At 38.4% G+C, this 19,671-nt stretch overlaps 1 protein-coding gene across 1 annotated transcript in view; it reads right to left on the reverse strand.

The window, feature by feature from the left end:
* The window catches only part of LOC132858335 (roundabout homolog 2-like), a 93,294-nt gene extending 80,109 nt beyond the window's left edge, over positions 1-13,185 (reverse strand). The window contains exons 1-2 of the mRNA XM_060888634.1: positions 12,661-13,185; positions 4,953-5,279 (exon numbers count right to left, since the gene is read on the reverse strand). Coding sequence (XP_060744617.1) covers positions 4,953-5,279; positions 12,661-12,721 — 388 coding nt within the window. The 5' untranslated portion in view covers positions 12,722-13,185. The remainder of the gene's footprint in view (positions 1-4,952; positions 5,280-12,660) is intronic.
* Positions 13,186-19,671: the final 6,486 nt, after the last annotated feature.

A 19,671-nucleotide genomic window follows, 5' to 3' on the forward strand; every position in this document is an offset into this window, starting at 1 on the left:
TTCCCAGGTAATCTCCACACACACACACACACACACACACACACACAAAACCATATAGTATACAAAGAAAATGTGATTCATCAGACCAGGCCACCTTCTTCCACTGCTCCATGAGTGAGTTCTGATGCACCCATTGTAGGTTTTCAGTGCTGGATGGATGTCAGCATGACTAATACGTGACTACAAAGCAATCAGTGATGCATTGTGTGTCCTGACACCTTTCTATCATAGCCAGCATAAACTTTTAAGCAGTTTATGCTACAGTAGCTCTTCTGTCGGATAGATCATCTTTGCTCCCTGTACAAATCAATAAGGTTTGGGTGTCCGTGACCCTGTCGCTGGTTCCTTGGAGCACTTTTGGTAGTTACTAACCGCTGCATCCCACCTCTAAAGACCTGCTGTTTTGGCAATACTCTGACTCAATTGGCTAGCCATCACAATTTGGCTCTTGAAAATGTCCCTTGGATCCTAACGACTGACCATTTTTCTTGCTTCCAACACATCACCAACAAGACCTGACTGTTCACTTGCTGCTTAATATATCTCAGCCCTTGATCAATGTTATTCAGGTCACCTGTCAGTTGTTTTATTCTTATGGCTGCTCAATGTATATATTAATTATTTTTACTGGTATAGTAGTGAGTCAAAATTATTTCCACTTCTGTTTTACAAACCATGAGATGAGCAAGCGTTTTGTGCTCACAGTTGTCTGTGTATTTGAAATGTTATGCAGTTTTTTGGTCATCAGTGCATGCAAGTCACCTGCGTTGGGCACGAGCTTGGTGATCAACCACTCTCACTCACTCATTTTCTACCGCTTATCCGAACTACCTCGGGTCACGGGGAGCCTGTGCCTATCTCAGGCGTCATCGGGTATCAAGGCAGGATACACCCTGGACGGAGTGCCAACCCATCGCAGGGCACACACACACGCACACACACACTACGGACAATTTTTCCAGAGATGCTAATCAACCATGCATGTCTTTGGATCGGGGGAGGAAACCGGAGTACCCGGAGGAAACCCCCGAGGCACGGGGAGAACATGCAAACTCCACACACACAAGGCGAAGGCGGGAATCGAACCCCCAACCCTAGAGGTGTGATGCGAACGTGCTAACCACTAAGCCACCGAGCCCCCCGGTAAGCAACCAGTCATCATCAATTTCTTTTTTGTTGTTGCTGTTTTGTATTTGTTTTTTTTTTTAATTTGGTTTTATTTAGGCAAACATTTACATACAATTTTTACCAAAGGACACATAAATGAGCCTTTCAAAGGGTCCGCCTTCCAAAGTAAAGTCTTTTCCAGTAACCTCATCACCTATCACCCTGGCTTCAAACTCTTGATTGGTGAAAGAAACTAGTTTGGTCACAGACGACAATTCATGCATCACTTACCTATCATTTACTCGCCTCATATAAATCCGGACATAAAGCAATCACCCAAAAAATCGATCATTTTCAGTAAAGGTGAAGACTATGCTCTAGCTCTTCATCGCCATAATGATTGTGTAGCAGATTTATATAGATCCTGGGTTTAATCTTTATTATCTGCAGAACCACTTCAGCAGGGTTATATTCGACTTGGGCTGGAGCTGACTATTATTTTGATAATAAGTCTTAGAAACACAAATCTCTCTGCAAGACCTCAGAGAATTACCTTCTAGCTATGCATATTTCAATCTAGTTTGCCAGTGTATTAATTACATTCATTGTACCTCATTCTGGTTTACTTTGACTTTGGTTACTTTGGTTTTCAGACTGTCTAACACATGCCTTTGGCCAAGCAGAATCTTCCAATAAAGGTCTGATAACACACAATTTAGACAGCACAATGAACCACTGCAATAACCAGAGCACCGAATATGGCTTTTCACTAGGACCTCCATTTGCACTAAACACGCCAGTAATTGATCATCAAACTACATTTGATCAATTCCATCAAACCCACAAACAGAATATTGTCACTCACAGTATCTGTAGTATGCAACTGTAGTTCCATTTTCTTTGTTGTCTTCTTCTACAGTACATTGCCTAGTTCATCCTGTATTTACACCACTAGACCCATCGCTTTTCTGCCCTTGATTATTGCCTGGCTCTTTCAGTTGCTTGTTGATCCAACCGTCCATTTTTACTGAGCGTGCCAGTAACTGATGCATCACTACACTGGTCCATTGGATCATCCACCAAATCAATGAAGTGATGTATGACCTTGGATTCCCATGCTGGTATCGTTTGTCACCTACCTTCTATGGCCCTTTTATGTAAGCTCTAGTTCCTGGTCCTTTCGATGCTCCATCACCACTTCAGGACCTGAAGGGACAACTCGCCTATGCAGTCAGTGCTGAACTCAATTACAGGCACAACGGTGGCAGAATTTAGCAGCTGATTGACAGGAACGATATGGCCCTTAGAAATATTGCTGCTCTAACGCAAGACACTCAGGACCTAAATCAGAGAATTTCATAGCCATCGATCAGAATGTCCAGGACCTCATCCCAGGGTAGACCTTTGAGCTCAAACTATTAAGTGAGCACTTCACCTGCCTTTGTGGATACCAGATATTACATTTCTCATGATTCCCATCCAGGTAGTGAACTACAAACTCCATCAAAACTCACAAACAGCTTATTGTCGCTTCATTTCTGACTTCCATTTTTTTTCTACATTCTGTCTTTGCCTAGTTCGGCCCATTTGTACATCACTTGACCCATTTGTTTTCTGATCTTGAATTCTTTTTTTTTTTTTAGTTTGTCTGCTTTGGTTTAGTCAATAAACCGAACACTGGGTTTCCATCCAGACATGACCATTTTCTGACACACAATTTCTGCTCCCAAAGCATCTGTCAGGTTCAGTAAATCACACTGCGGGCGTGTAATGAATCTATTTCCATAGACTCTGCTCTGTATTTTGCACTTCATAACAGAAATTTCAATTCTTTCAGAAATTATATATTCACTTAGGCACACAGGCAGACCAGAGAAGACTTGTTATTTTGCTCATTTAAAGGACAGAATTATAAGTAGACCCTGTTAATGAATCGGCTTGCATCTTTCTTACTGGAAGTTTTAACTTTGCATGTGTAACATTTGAATGCTTATGTATATTAGCTCACACAATGTGTTTAGCTTTCAATATCAATCCAAGCATACTGAGTAAAGTATTACATTCTTCTATGCATCGTCATCACTGCTACTACTGTACTTCCAGTAAAAAAATCAGGCTTTTTTTACCGATATTTGGGAAGGATCATCCAGTTTCAGAAAGACTGTAAGTGGGTGAAATGATGCGGTAACTTCATAGGCCAGTGACTTATCCATCTACGGCTCTAAAGCATGAGTGAGTAATATTATATCCCAGGATATTGCCATTTAATATGTCCAAATTTAACCATTAAATGATGACAAAAGTAGTGTCACTTTGTTGAATTCAGGCATGAGGAGATCGTCCTGAGTTAACAAATTCCAACATTTTGTTATTCGGTAGCTGGAAATGATGAGTTACGATTTAGTCATAAGAGACATATTCTTTCGCTTTTTAGTTGATTTTATCAGTTATGAGCTGTCCATGAGCTTTTTATGTAGTTTTGTGGCGTTTGATAAACGTACTGTCAATCAAGATGTGTTTATAAATTGTATGTAATTAATTTACATGTAATTTTGGGCATCAGATGAATCTACAATCATTGTAACTCTTAGGGCCTTTTTACACCTGGTCACTTCATGTGTTTTCTCTGATCTGATAGCTATCTGATTTGTTAAAACTGTTCCATTTACATTAGGCCACATAAATGCGCCTTGGCGAATCGAATATCGATCCGATCTTTCTACTCCCGCCCAAAATGCTAATATATTTTACCTCATTTCCGGGGTAATTGAAATGGAACACGCTTTGGTGTATATACTTAAATATACTTTTGTTTCTAAAAGTATTACAAAGCTTTTGTTGGACGCTTTCATCACGCCAAAGAGCAATAAGTGCCTGTGTGTCGTCCGTGTTATTTGTTTCTGCCGCGATGCACGACTCGTGAGTCACCTGCGAGTGACGTACTTCCGTTTGGGAGGAGTATAGCGCTGACGTATGTGGCTTGAAGAACCACATTCATTTACACCTGTCCAGTTTCATCCGAAATGCGTCCCAGACCACCTCCTGAAGTGGTCTGGAGGATCGGATTTATATCCGTCTCGAAAACGTTTCGGAGGGCATTTAGACCTGGTCTTTTTACCATCAGTTAGCTATCAGATCACAGAAAACGCATGAAGTGACCAGGTGTAAAAAGCCCCTTAGTTTTTTACTTATAACATTTTAGGTATACTGCCAGAAGTATGTGGAATCCTGACCATCGCATCCGTTTGTTAACTCTTATCAAGCTGTGGCCATTAAATTTGTAAGACACAACTGCCTTGAATGTTTTTATATGCTTTAGCATTACAGTTTCCCTTCACTGGAATTAAGAGGCCCAAACCTGCAACGGCATGACAATACAGTCATGCTGTACATAACGCAAGCTCCATGAAATTTTTTTCCAAGATTGGAGTGGAATAATTTAAGTGACCTGCACAGCGACCTGACCTCAACCCCAATGAACACCTTTGCAATAAATAGGAACGGCGATTGCATGCTAGACCTTCTTACCCAAGATCAGTGACCAACCTCACTAATGCTCTTGTGGCTGAAATGAGTAAAAATCTCCGTAGTCACAACCAAAAACCTAGTGGAAAGCCTTCCCAAAAGAGTGGAGGTTATTATAGGACCAATTCCATTTTAATTGTTTGGAAATGGAACATTCAACAAGCACATACTGTACAGTATGTGTGTGATGATCGGGTGTCTACTTTATTTAGGCCATATAGTGTAACCCAATAATACAGTAAACCAAACAGTGCCCATATGAATGAACAAATTTCTAGATAGCACAGAAAATAATGGCAGAAATCGAAATAAAGACTTACTGGCCACCTCCAAGGAGGCGTTACGACTCACTGCCTCGCCGAGGTAGTTACGGGCCACACAGGTGTAGACGCCTTCGTCCGGCTTGCTGCGGCGGCCATGCACGATGCGCAGGAAGAAGAGCGAGCCGCTGGGCAACAGCATGCGGTGTGAACGTGGGTCATCTTTATCCGTCTCGACATGTTCTCCATCTTTGTACCACTCCACACTGGGTGTAGGCCAGCCCTCTGCTTTGCAGTTCAGCGTGGCTGGTTCACCTTTAGACACAATCAAATCAGATGGGTCCTCCACGATCCGAGGCGGACTGTCCTCCAGACGCAACCGAGAGCCTGTGGGAAATTAAGGAAATCAACTTACGCTTTTCAGAGTGCTTAGTGCTGTTCCTGTCTAGACGTTCCGTATAAATGGTCTTAGGATATAAACAAAAGTAAAACAAATGTCTGGGATGTCCAAAAAGCTTTTAAATGACAAATAATTAAAAATGAAGGAAATTGACCGGAAGTTTTTTTGCGGCTATTCCGCACTAAAACAATTTCTGATAAAAAAAGAAAAGAAAAAAAAAAAGAAAAAAAAAACAAGAAAAAAGAAATAGGCAACTAGTTCAAAAAGCTTTTAACTTCCTTTCTGTCTGACAGGTAGCGATTAAATCAGATGTGGCTTCTACAGGTGAAAATAGACTTTTATTTGCCTCCCAGTCAATACAGCAATATTTCAAACAGGCATTTGTGCTGAAGGAAAAAGAAATAAGAACGTCCGGCTTCGGATGACATCAGACACAGATCGGGAGTGGAGTAGACGTTTAATGGCTGATGATGGAGCGAGTCTGAGGAGTTGATGACTCAGCATCTATTAGGCTTTCGAAGAGTCTGGAAGTGCAGACGGAAGGAGGGGTACAGTTAAAAAAAAAAAAAAGAAAGAAAAAAAAAGCTGACATTAAGGTTGGGGTTTGGCACGGCTGCTGTCTGAAAAGAAAGCTTGGAAAACGAACCGCACGTCCCCTCCTGGGACTGAATGGAGATGGAGATGCAGATAAGAGCCAGACACAGATAGAACATATCTCATATTCTTACATTCCAGGAAATGAGCACCTCATGGCCGACTGAGTTGTGTTGCTATGGCATCGTCGAATAGAGGATAATGGCGCTGAAAATGTGGCTGTGAATAAATAAAACTTTTATCATCAAAGTACAGTATCAATAACTAGGAAAAAGTCCATAAAGCATGAATTTGTCGTTTTACAGAATAGATATATAGTACCACAAATCTGTACAGCATTTGGTCGACGCCTTTATTCAGCATTTGGTCGACGCCTTTATTCAGCATTTGGTCGACGCCTTTATTCAGAGCAACTTAGAGAAGAGCATCGACTCTCTTTTAAAAGCATATCCTCTAGTATAGACAAGTCAGGATCTGAGGAAATGATCGAGATAAAATCCTTTCAGAGAGGAATTAAATGAGGTGCTCTAGAGCTACAATAAAACAATACGAGTCACATCGAGTTAAAGACGTGTTCGTGCAGTATTTTCCAGCAACAGTTGTTTTAGCTGAAAACTCCAACACTTCAACATGTTTCCATTATAGCATTTCTTAGGGAAACATACATAGGAGTTAAAATATAAGCACATAGGACTAAAAGACTAAATGCAGCTACTTGTAAACAAATAGAAACCATTTCTTTTTTTTTGTGCTATAATTAAAGTGCGTTATGTCAAGAGAGCCGATGTTCAACAGCGGTTTAATCAAAAAGAGGATAACGGGTTGCTTTCCATAAAGCTGAATGTTTGAGACACCTCTCTGTGCTTGACAGGAGTATGTGACAGCCTCTGATGAAGAAGCGCTGGATAATTATTCTTGCTGTGCATCTCAAGTATACGCTCGAACCCTGACAGCTCAAACAGACCAAAGATTGTAGCTCTTTCAAAAAAAAAAAAAAAAAAAAAAGAACTTTAATTGCTTCTCTTCTCCGACAAAAAAAAACAAAACAAAAAGGTTTTTAGTCAAACATTTTAAAACAGACCTTTTTATAACCATTTGCATATGAATATGCAGCTAACCTCCTTATAAACAGACAAAGTTTGAGAACAACTGTTGTCACACTAAAGGCAAACTCTACTGATTACAAATGCAACACAGCCAAACAAACAGCCGGTATGTATTTCTCCTCACATTTCTATGGAAAAAAAAACAAACAAAAAAAAAAAACAACAAAGGGGGGATTGTTTACTTGTAAGTCTGAGTGATACAATTGAATAAATGCAATAATATAAGCAAATAACGGGCTTAAATTCCAACCCTGGAAACTTCGACCCAAAAAAAACGTTGTTGAATTTACTGAATTTAAATCTGTATGTCGGTTCCACGTGACTGAACTGGGTAACATTTTCGTACATCCATATGACTTGATCCCCACTGATCTCACATCTGAGCCGAGACTTGAACTCATCCCTGCTGCTTTATTCTACCATGCGTGTTTTCATTCATTCATTGATCTTCTACCGCTTATCCGAACTACCTCGGGTCACGGGGAGCGTGTGCCTATCTCAGGCGTCATCGGGCATCGAGGCAGGATACACCCTGGACAGAGTGCCAACCCATCGCAGGGCACACACACACACACTCTCATTCACTCACGCAATCACACACTACGGACAATTTTCCAGAGATGCCAATCAACCTACCATGCATGTCTTTGGACCGGGGGAGGAAACCGGAGTACCCGGAGGAAACCCCCGAGGCACGGGAAGAACATGCAAACTCCACACACACAAGGCGAAGGCGGGAATCAAACCCCCAACCCTGGAGGTGTTAGGCGAACGTGCTAACCACTAAGCCACCGTGCCCCCCTCCATGCGTGTTTTAATCGGCCTAATTTAATACTACAATCATAGTTCTTTCAGCACCGACATCCTCGGGAAATATTTCACAAAGAAATGAGTTTGCATTAATACTACAAAAATTGATCACGCTCACTATACATCATTTAATCCAGTAATTAGAAACGTCTTTATGTCACATCATCATATATCACAGACTTAAGTTTCACTACGGTCTACAAACATGGCCACTGCAAACTCTCACTCCCTTCAACCACCTGCACGTCCCACGCTCCCGGTCACATTCGATCTAATTGTGCTCACCTGTGTTTCATTATGTATGTCTGGTTTATAACTGCTTAAAAGCACATTTGTTTGAGTTTTTTAGTTCCAAAGTATATGCTTACAATAGTTCTGTATTGATTTTTACTCCTTATATTTTTATTTTTTAGGCTGTACCTATTTTATGACTCAATAAACTGCACTTAAAAAAGTTTCAAAAGTTTAGAGTAAGCGATGAAATCAAATTTTGTTAAAAAACACCACATTTTATAGCAACTATAGATAATATTCCTTTTATTAAATCTGACTGACCGCACATTCCTTTTTTCTGTGTATTTTTTTAATTTGTAATGTGATATCGCAGGTTGCTGTTGTTCAAAAAACAGTTTATTGATCTCCAAATGTCTGCGGTTGCTGAGTGTTCTATAAATATGGTCAGAAAAGTCTATTGTGCTATAATTTCTCACGTTAATGAGAGCATATCATCTCATCCCTAGTGCAGGCTTTCAATCACACCCACCAACCTTCATCAGTTCCCTCCCTTCCGTTTAAGACGCACTCCTCTGGGGCTGTAGTAAGTGATAACACTGGAAGGAATTACCAGAGCAGAACAAACTGGGATTAATCCCAAGGCCTTGAGTGTCAGAAGTTAACTTCAATTGTTGTTCGATCAAAGCTTTCACGCAGATCCGCTGGAGCAGAAGACTAGTGTTTGGTGCAAGAAAAGCAGTCTCTCCTCCTGTAATATCGCTAGCATGAGCCGTGTCTCGTATACAGCATGGAGATCAGCTACACCGTTATGTAACACTCATTAATTAATATGAACAAATATTAAACATGCATCTCCTGCTGCCTCCACAGAGCCTAACTACGATCTTGTTAGACTAATTGATTGAAGACGAGGGCCAGAGAGGGTTGTATTTCCAAAGTGGTTTTCTTCAGAGTTATGCAAATAATGCAATAACAGTCTCAGATGAAAAAGCTAGAATAAAGAGCATCATTTATGCAATGTTTGATATTGACCTAAGAAAAAAAAATAAGGGGGCGTTATGGAAAAGGGGGCAGCATATTGTTTAATGCTAATCGCACAACACGCTAGAACTCAATAATACATAAATTAAATTCTATAATCTTTCATAGATCTGTTTGTGTAATGCCTTTTATCACCACACTGCTCTGTTCCTCCATAAGTACAACTTAAGGCCACTGAGTGACACACAAACGACACTGATGTTTTCTGCCTATACTCAGTTTAATCCCTAATATGTTAATGACTCCAGGAAGACTTTCCCTATGCATTGCTTGATGTAAAAATACTGCTGTGACCCATCAGCTTAATCTCCTCATATGAAACAAATCAATTTGGTAAAATAAGCAACTTCAGTTTGGATGACTTTAATAAATGCAACACATGAATAAATGTTTAACAGTTGCTAAATGAACAGAAATTAAAAAAAAAATATATATATATATATATATATATATATATATATATATATATATATATATATATATATATATAATTATTTGATAGACATGCTTCATAAATTTTTAAATATTTCATACTAATAATAATATACAATATGTATAAATAGTAATAATAATATTAATAACTGTTATCATTCTTATTATTTTGTTAATCCATATGACAATACAATAATCTTTTATGCAATGCCATTTGTTACACAAATAATGCTAGTCTTCATGTTTTTTTCTCCCCCTTTCTCAGGGGAAAGCTAGTGTTTTATTTACTTTCCTGCTGTTCATTTAGCAACAGTCAAATATGTATAATGGCAGTCATTCAAACCGGAATTGCTCATTCGACCAAATTGATTTGTTTTATATGAGGGGATTAAGCTGATGGGTCACAGCAGTATTTTTACATCAAGCATGGCATAGGGAAAGTCTTCCTGGAGTCATTAACATATTAGGGATTAAACTGAGCATAGGCAGAAATAGTCGGTGTGGTTTGTGTGTCACTCAGCGGCTTTAAGTTGTATATATATATATATATATATTGTTTATATATATATTATTCACAGACAGCAAGATGTGCCTCCATTATCCCCTCACAGACTCTCACAAAGACCTTTTTAAATCTTAATACTACAGAAGAAGGATGAGAGACGGACACATCGAGAGAACAAGCATGCTTTTAGTCGGTTTGAAAGTGAATAAAGAAGCAGAGCTATAAAATATACAAGAAAGAATACAGAGACATTGTGGAATCATGTTTCAAAGGCTGACACAAACAATTTGCCCTACTTTGAAGCAATTCTGATTTTAGGAACCACCAGTAGACCAACACCTCAGAACCCAAGTACTGAAGCTGAAACAATGCAGAATTTTAGTGAAATATTGAGGCATGAGGCCATGTAGTGCTTTAAACGTAAGGAGCAGGCACTTGGACTTAACTCAGGAGACAAGCAACTGACATAACGTATGCGTTTCTGTATATTAGGTTATAATAATAATAATAATAATAATAATAATAATAATAATAATAATAATAATAATAATAATAATAATAACATCTTGTGCTAAAACGTAAAACAACATCCTTCCACACTGGCATACTGTTCATTATAGTGCAGTAGCTCTGAACATAGCCACATGCTCACATCTCTTTAGCCTGTCATGAAGGAAATTCACCACAGAAATCTGCTCAGAAAATGTCAATAATTTGATTGTTTTAAGGCAAAAAAGTTAGTCGGTTTTTAAAGTTCAAGCAACAAATCATTTTACCCATGCAGCGAACAAATGTTTCACACTGCCTACAGAACTGACACATCCACTTCACACACTACTTTTATTTAACTGGCAAACAAGGCAGCAAGCCAGGGCAGAAAAAGCCGTCGCAATCTTCCATATTCACAGCTTTTTCATTGCATTAGCAAGGCCGTCTTCGTTAAAGAGCCTGGGGCGAGCTTCTAATGTGGATTTAAAAACTACTATGTGCTGCAGTTTCTGCGTAAGGGCAATGTAGGAATGCTGACCTGCATGATAAGATAAAATTATCACTCATTTGCCTCAGAGAACATTGTCTTGGCTGTTAGTTATACAATCTGCACATGGACATGTGTGCTTTATTTCAATAGTTAAATAAGTCTGCAGTTTAAACTGAATTAATGGCAAACAAGACGTGATTTCAAGTGGAATATGCAACACATTTCTGTACATAGTTTTTAAATCTTTCAGTAATTCTTCGAGTCTCGTTAACTGAACAACGTGACCGGTTTGTTCAAGCTGCTATTAATTTTGAGTTTACACAATGCTTAGTTGTGGTTTTAAGCTTCCTCTGCTTTGCATTTTTTATGTTCGTTTCATAAATTTCAAATCCAGACACCACAGTTTATAACCTAATGATCCTCATTACAGGTGCGTGAAAAATTCACAAACATTTTCACAAAAGCAAACACACCTCAATACGTCAAACACCTACAGTTTTGCTCTAGTTGAAGCTGAAAACTATAAAATATAATTCATCACAGATGTTCAGTGAACACTGTAGGAGTAAATTGAACAGTTGAATGAACACATAAGTCCTCTGACGAATCAACAGCTGTTGCTTCGTCAGAAGACTTATGTGTATGTATAACATTAATTCATAAAAACATGATGTTTATTTTCATGAAAAGCCAACACTTGTAATATCGTTACAGAACTGAATTCCCCTTCAATCCTTTGCTGATACATGCATTGTTACTTCATAATAAATTCACCACCACATATCACCTTGAGTGCTAAAATGAATGCATACACTTCAGGTCTGTTTGGTGGATTATACAGCAACACTGAGCCTTCCATTGTTCAATATCCATTGAAAAACTACTAAATAAGACAATAGTATGATGATTTCAGAGATTTGATGCAGCGCTGATTAGATGAATATCCCTAATTATATGATCATACGCCTCGAGCACTTTGGTTTGCTGCTGAATTATACAAATGGTTTTAGGGTTCTGCACCTTTGTTGCTGTCAAATCTGTATGCATAATGCAGTAAGTGAAACATCTGGATAGACACACACCAATCTCACACCATGCCATACATCACAAATGAGCCATACATAGGTTGAGCTTAGAAATAAATAGTGATAGTGTGTGTGTGTGTGTGTGTGAATATATATATATATATATATATATATATATATATATATATATATATATATATGTATATATATATATATATATATATATATATATATATATATAACTATAGTTCATGTGATTATATCATGTGATTATGTGATCATCATTATCATTCATGTGATTATATATATATATATATATATATATATATACATTTATTTTCATAAAAATGTGTGTGATAAACAGATCAATTAAAATTAAAAAAATTAAAAAAATGAAAATAAAAAAATGTGCAGTAATTAATCTAAAGTAAGATCATTGCATACAATAGTTAAAGCTCATTATTAGTATTGAAACATGCACACTGCATAAAGAAACAAAACAAAGTTCTTTATACAACTATTTTTATTTATCTATAGAGGTCAATGCATATGCGTTCCTTAAACAGGGAACAGTAGCAATATTCTAATTTCAACTCTTAACTTTTTTATTTATTTTTTTTTTTACTTTCTTTTGAAACTTACCTGAGCATAAACAGATCTGAATGAAAACCAGCAGGAAGCTTTGTCTGACCCGCAACGCCATTGTTCCGCTCGTCCGGGTTGTTTGAGTGAATTATTCTATCACCAGAGTGCTGATTGCGTGATGATTGCAGAATAACGCGCGTGAACAAACCCCGAAAGCGCCACGTCCCATAATTATAAGCGCGCGCGTGACAACAACCCAAAAAAACCGCACACAAGCCGAACCTGTCGCATTTAGAGAAAAGCGCATCTTTTACACTAAAACTACTGTTGGATTACAGTCTTGGACACATGGAGATCAGATCAGGATTCGAGATGAACGCAAATATTGGTGAAAATAACTAAGCGCGAGACTTGCTGGTCCATTTCTGCAGCCTGCACGAACGTGTCCGTTGGAGACGCGTGATGCACCTGTTCTGCGCGAGCTCCGCGCTGTAATTAAGACGCGACGCGCGCTGAGCTCAGCGTACAGAGACAGCGCGCGGCACGAGACTAACCTTAAAGAGACAGCGCGCGCAGGGACACCACCTGTCCCCCCACCCCGCCCCTGACACGCCGCACACCCATCCTGCAAACTACTCTCCAAACCACTGTACTAAACTCCCTCAGCTTTCAGTTAGCTCCTTAAAGATCCTTGTTTGCGTCATCTATGACGTGCAACTGATTTTTTTGTTGGCCTGCTGGAAAAATGGTTCAACTTGAAAAAGGCTGCCACAAGAAGGTGCCATTTTTGACTATTATGATAATCCATGTAGAATAATAAACTGCTTTGTTGGGCGTGGTAGCCTAGTGGTTAAGGCGATGCATTACTGACCATAAGGACATGAGTTCGAATCCCATGTCCACCAAGCTGCCTCTGCTGGGCCCCTGAGCAAAGCCCTTAACCCTCAATTCTATAAATTGAAATAAAATGTAAGTCACTCTGGATAAGAGTATCTGCTAAATGTTACGGTTGGTTTGTTGTTGTTGCTGATTTCGGCTCGGAAAGATCTCTACGTATATTAACTTTTATTAAATGCCTGAATACATGAAAATATATAAATGTGACATTTGGACAATCTCTCAGTTCGAGGGTTCAACTGTTAGCTCTGTGCATTGTCTCTTTGGAGTTTTTGTTCATGTGGGTTTCCTTCTACATCCCTAAAACCATGGCAGTAGATGGACTGAATTTGCCAAGCTGCCCTTGGTGTGAATGAGAGTGTGAATGTGTTTGTTTGGTGTGCTGCGATGCACTGACGTCTCATTTAGAGTGAATAGACTCGGGATCCACTGCAAGGCTGATCACAATAATGCAGTTACTGAGTAAATGAATGAATGTCATTTGGAAATGCGTGGCTCCCTAATAGGGCTTGGAAATTGATGTCACATTGCACTCTATAATGGGTTTGTTTTACTATTTTAGTCCAGTTCTTTGTTTACATGCTACAAACTCTCTCTCTCTCTCTCTCTCTCTCTCTCTCTCTCTCTCTCTCTCTCTCTCTCTCTCTCTCTCTCTCTCTCTCTCTCTCTCTCTCTCTCTCTCTCTCTCTCACACACACACACACAAACACACAAACACACACACACACACACACACACACACACACACACACACACACACACACACACACACACACACACTGTGAGAGCTTAAATAGTCTACTGCTTTTGAGATTCCTCTGGGGTGTACAGTGTACTATTCTTCTAAGCTGTTTAAAAATGGCAAGCCATTTGAAGCCCATGTACAGTTACAAATGAATATGGGTAAAGGACATGCTGATCGATGGTAAAACAGAAGTCAAAATGTGATACTGCTGTCGTTCAAACCGGCATATGCTGCTAATGTTACAGTTACGGTGTCCTTGTCTTTCTCCACAATAGATTTATTTATGTTTACACAACTGTAATATTAAATAAGAACATATTATTGGATATTGATATGCCTATAATAATGTAAAAGTACAGTATTCTTTCCTTATTAAAACTTTTCCTGCTAATAAAACCTTAAAATATTAACTTACACCTGCCAGCCATGGCTTAAATATAACCTGGTGTTATTCTTATTAATTCTTTTTCCAAACCTTTTATGAGACATTGTGATTCACCTTAAAATGTCAGTAGACAGTGAAAGAACCATGACATGACATGAAAATTGCAGGTAAGGGAGACGCTAATGCATATGGAAAATATTTTGCCTCAGATTGAAGCGTCACTTTGTTGAAAAGATGTGAAATATAATAATACACAAACAGTAGTGCTTTTCACTAGTAACATGCAGACTACGTGCCACATGCCATGTATTGCTCCATCTCTTGCTCTCTTAAATGTAAAACAATGAAAGGAGAGTTGTTTTTTTCCTCCAAAAAATAAATGATGCTTAATTTGTGTCACATGTGAATGTGATCCTTTTTTAAACGGAGTCCAAATCAATGCATTGCATTATATTGTGTATGTATTGTGTGTTTTTAAGATCAATAAGCATCTGGCTATATACTAAAATAAGCTAAACATTTTACTATTGCACTTTACTCATTACAAAACTGTATACCAGTCAGTGTTCCATTGACAAAATTGTCTAAATTATTGCACTGTACTGGCTTTCACTGTTTGCATGTTTACACACATACGTTATGTAGTACTGTGTAGGCCTATGTAGTAAATTACTGTGTACTGCACCAGCTGTATATACTGTAGTTAAAATGACAATAGAAGCTTCTTGACTTGACTTAGCTAGCTTACTAGCAAATTGCAAGCCTTTATCACAGGTTGACATTAAATTTTTGTTTTAATTATTTAATACATAACAATAAATAAGTAATAGATAAATAATAGTTTTTTTTCATACAATCAGAATCAACCATCAAAGACTTTTATCCATTTAACATTTTGGTCTGTGAATAACATATAATAACTAGAACGTACATTTCCTGAAGAAAATGTGAATGGTGCTTGCACGTGGCAAGTTCCCCTCATCGTGCTGAGTGTTTTGATATGTCACATGTTCATGTTGTGCTCAATTTTGATTTTCACGTGACGTCATGTGACGTGACCAGAATACATGTGAGGCAGTTCCCCTGATTGTGCTGAGTGTTTTGATATGCCACATGTCCATGTTGTGCAAATTTTTTATTTTCACGTGAAATCACGTGACATCACATTACTTCATCAAATTACACGTCAGGAAGTTCCCCTCATTGTATTGAGTGTTTTGATATGTCACATGTCCATGTTGTAAAAAGTTGAGCCATATTTTGGGGGCGGGGCTGCGGCACAACCGGAAGGCCAATCGGTACACCAATTTAAATGTTTGTTCAGAGTATCACCCTAAAGGAGCTGGCCAAGCTTGCTGTAGAGAGTTCGAATGCTTGCCGAGTTGTAAACCTCCAAATTTTATAATGGGAGTCTATGGAAAAAAGGCCAATTTGAGACCCGGTACCAGAAGTACCGGTACTCGGATCGCTTAGAAAAGTAATAGCACACCTCTCCTCAATGAGCCGGTCGATTTGACACCTCATTCATGGGTCTAGGACAAAAGCTGGGACAAGTTACGCGCCGAAGTTTTGTCCGGAAGAGTATGCAGGATAGTAAGAATGTTGTTTTGCAAGCAGCATTAAATACAGAAAATCTCCTCACTGTAGTTCCAAAATATTTAACAAATTCATTGATCCAGTATTTTACATGAGTTTTAGGTTAGGAACTTGGAACTGCAATCATCATTCACAAAACTGTACAGAAAGTCACTCAAGCTATATAGGAAACTGGATTCTAGAGCAGCTACAGTATATGATGAGCCAATCACATATCTATTTACATCTCTAATGTCAGCAATGCCAGAAGCTGTTAGCGAATACTGAGTCATTACTAACTGTCAAAAACAACAGATGATAATGACTTGAACACTGTGCAAAAGTACTGTGTGATGTTTTAACACTTTGGTATAATGAGATCTATTATCATCTATCATCAGCTTTCGTCATGTTCAGAGGTCTTCTTTAATGATGAAATTATTCAGTCATTCAAAACATTTAAATTAATTAAATGAACGAATTAAACAAATTAAATTCATATATCAATAATACATCCATCCATTTATTTTCTGTAGGACTGAAATTTATCCAAGAAGACTCAGGGCACAAGGTGAGGGACACCTTGGGTAGAAGCAGAGAGCATATACACTCACAAACCCATTCACACACTAAAATTTAGAGATGATACTTAGCCTACAACTCATGTCTTAGGACTTAAGGACATAACCGGAGTATCTGAAGGAAAGCCCCAATCCATGAGGAGAACACCAGGAATCGGGGCCCCCAACCTCCGAGGCACTTCATTCTCTGGCATTCAGTTGTACGCAGCTGTAACCAGTAACATCACAATAAATCCACCGAAGCCATGTAACCCCACTTACGCGGGGGACATGTCCCCCACACTTTTTATAAAAAGTAAATTCGTCCCCCTCACTTTTTTAGTGGAGAGTTGTGTTCACCACGTTTTAATGGAGCAACGTATAGAAAAATTCAAAGAGACAAGAAAGTTTAAGATAGTCTATACATGACGTTCACGGCAATCAGTCACTCACTTGTCACGTCATCATCATGCGCCCCCAGTACTGTAGCTCGAGTCGCACCCGCGGTCCAGCGTTCGGTTACGATGAGCTCAAAGCGGCAAAAAAAAACGCTTCACTCCTTTTTTTATAAAAATGTCAAGCAGTGTAAGTTGGCATGTGGTATCCGAATTGTGTTGCACAATGTTTAGTAACTCTGCCTGTTGCTCTTGTTGAATAATTAGCAAGTTTTAATTTAAAGGATTATAATAAGGAAAAATAGCTGCTTTGACAAACGTTATATAAACTCTTTTATAACGTCTTTTGTTTTAACAAGTGTGTTATCAAAACCCTTCAAATAAGAATAAAGATAATGTTGAACTGAGATTTTACAGCATGTTTAACTCTGCCAATTCTACATAATATCGAGTATGTGTCACTGTATGTACATGACAGAGACGAGGACGACGAATAGTGACATTAAAGATGTCATTTTAATAATAAGGAGCAGGTAAATCACACATACATACAACGTAGTAAAGACGATAACCGACAATGAAAACAAAAAAAAAAATGGAAAAAAAAAACAGATAACACTACACATTTCGTCCCCCCCCCACTTTTTAAATGATGGCTACATTATAAGATTATAAGCTAATAGGCTGGAGTGAATATTAAAAAAAAAAATAGTCAATGATAAACCCATATCAGATTTCAACAGTTGTTTGATTGGGTCTTCTACATTGATTAACGTAATGCAAGGTTCACTCGTTCATCCTTAGTAGCCGCCTGCTCAGGGTCACTAGGGATAAAATTAGACTATTAGTGTGTTTCTATTTTGGAAAATGTCTAATTTGGAAACCATCTTAATTCGTTTAAAAATATTGCCGGCAGGTACACAACAAAATAATCAGGATGATGTCAGGATTATGCACCACACACACTTTAAAGATTTGTGACTATTCAAAAAAGTACTGTGAATATCTGGAGATCTGAACAGATATAGGTACAGATGGCGTTGTTGTGTTACATACCAATGAGCTATGTGACACTGACTTGTCTGTTTATGTCAATGTAATCATTTCATTCAAGGATCTATTTAATTAATTAGACAGACCAAACACAATACTTGGATGTCCCCTGGTGTTAGTCTGTGATTATTGGTTAGATATAGGTTTAAAATCTGTATTGTGAGCGGAGATTTTTCTTCTAACATATTGTACAGCATTCATCTAGAATCAACTGCCATCTGAAATTTAATATACATTGGCTCTGGAGAGAGTTTTAGATGAAAGGCATAGGACTGAAAGAGAAGGGGGTAAACTAAAGAAAGCTAACTAGCACATCCAGTGGCTTTAACTACTACGTTTAAGCTAATGACAGTTTGGAATAAAGTATGATTGATTTAGCGGGTTGCTGCGCAGTACAGTTTATCGTCAACACTTCTTGGCAAAGCTACACTGCAATGTGCTGTTTTCTTTTCCTACCTGAGTAACTGACTCCCTGGTGAGCCTCCCATTTCACTCTTTCTCCCTCTATAAGCAACCACACTTTTTCTTCCATTGACTTTGTGTCTGCTGTGAAGGGCTAACATAATTGAGGGTTCTCCATGTGAAACAAGCATCCTGTTCCACTCTGTGACCCTAAAAATACAATGAAGGAGCCTAGGACATAAAACGTCCAAGGTCACAGTCAACAATAGTAATAAACCTAAGTGAAGTGCACTTCTATGAATGGGTCGCTCTGAGCCCTGGTGCAAGCATCTGAAAGGGCAAAATGGAGACCATTTGTCAACACTGAGGAAGTCACAGAAGGATATGGCAGGCTAAATTTCATTTTGTTTGCTTCAGCCAAGCTTTTATCCGAGATGTTACATATATCTGAACACTGAAATGAACAGTGAACATTTTAAAGGTTTACTGTTAAATGTTTATTGCATAACATCTCTAATATAATGTGTGATTAAAAATAAATGACTTTTCCATTCAGGCTCAATATTTGTCACATGCAAACTCCACATAAGGTAATAAAAACACCCCAAGGTCACCCACGCAACCAAACCCTCTGCTGTCAGGAAAGAGTTTTTCTCAATCTCTTAGTTTTTGAGAGAAACCAGACTTATAACCACAATAATAACACTTATTGTTGCATGAACATACAAAATAGGCAAAAATTTTAGTTTAGGAAAGAAAATAGTATTCGGAGCTTATTATTTAAGAAGTATTGAGTAGCCAACTTTTGGGGACTTGTCTTTACAACTGTTTGTCAGCAGCATGAAACAGACTCTTTGTAGTACAGTTGATTCTGCGAAATCAGAACCGGTTGATCAAACCATAACACAAACAACACAACAGGAGCGATATTTCACCTCATATCGTGCCAACGATGTGCCTAATGTCTCCCCGTACTCTAAAACTGCTACTGAGTCATCACTTATGATCAAAAACAACAGATGACACTGGCAGGCATTAGAACATTCTGTGAAAGTA

The sequence above is a fragment of the Tachysurus vachellii genome, chromosome 15 (genome assembly GCF_030014155.1).
Source record: "Tachysurus vachellii isolate PV-2020 chromosome 15, HZAU_Pvac_v1, whole genome shotgun sequence".
NCBI classification, from domain to species: Eukaryota; Metazoa; Chordata; class Actinopteri; order Siluriformes; family Bagridae; genus Tachysurus; species Tachysurus vachellii.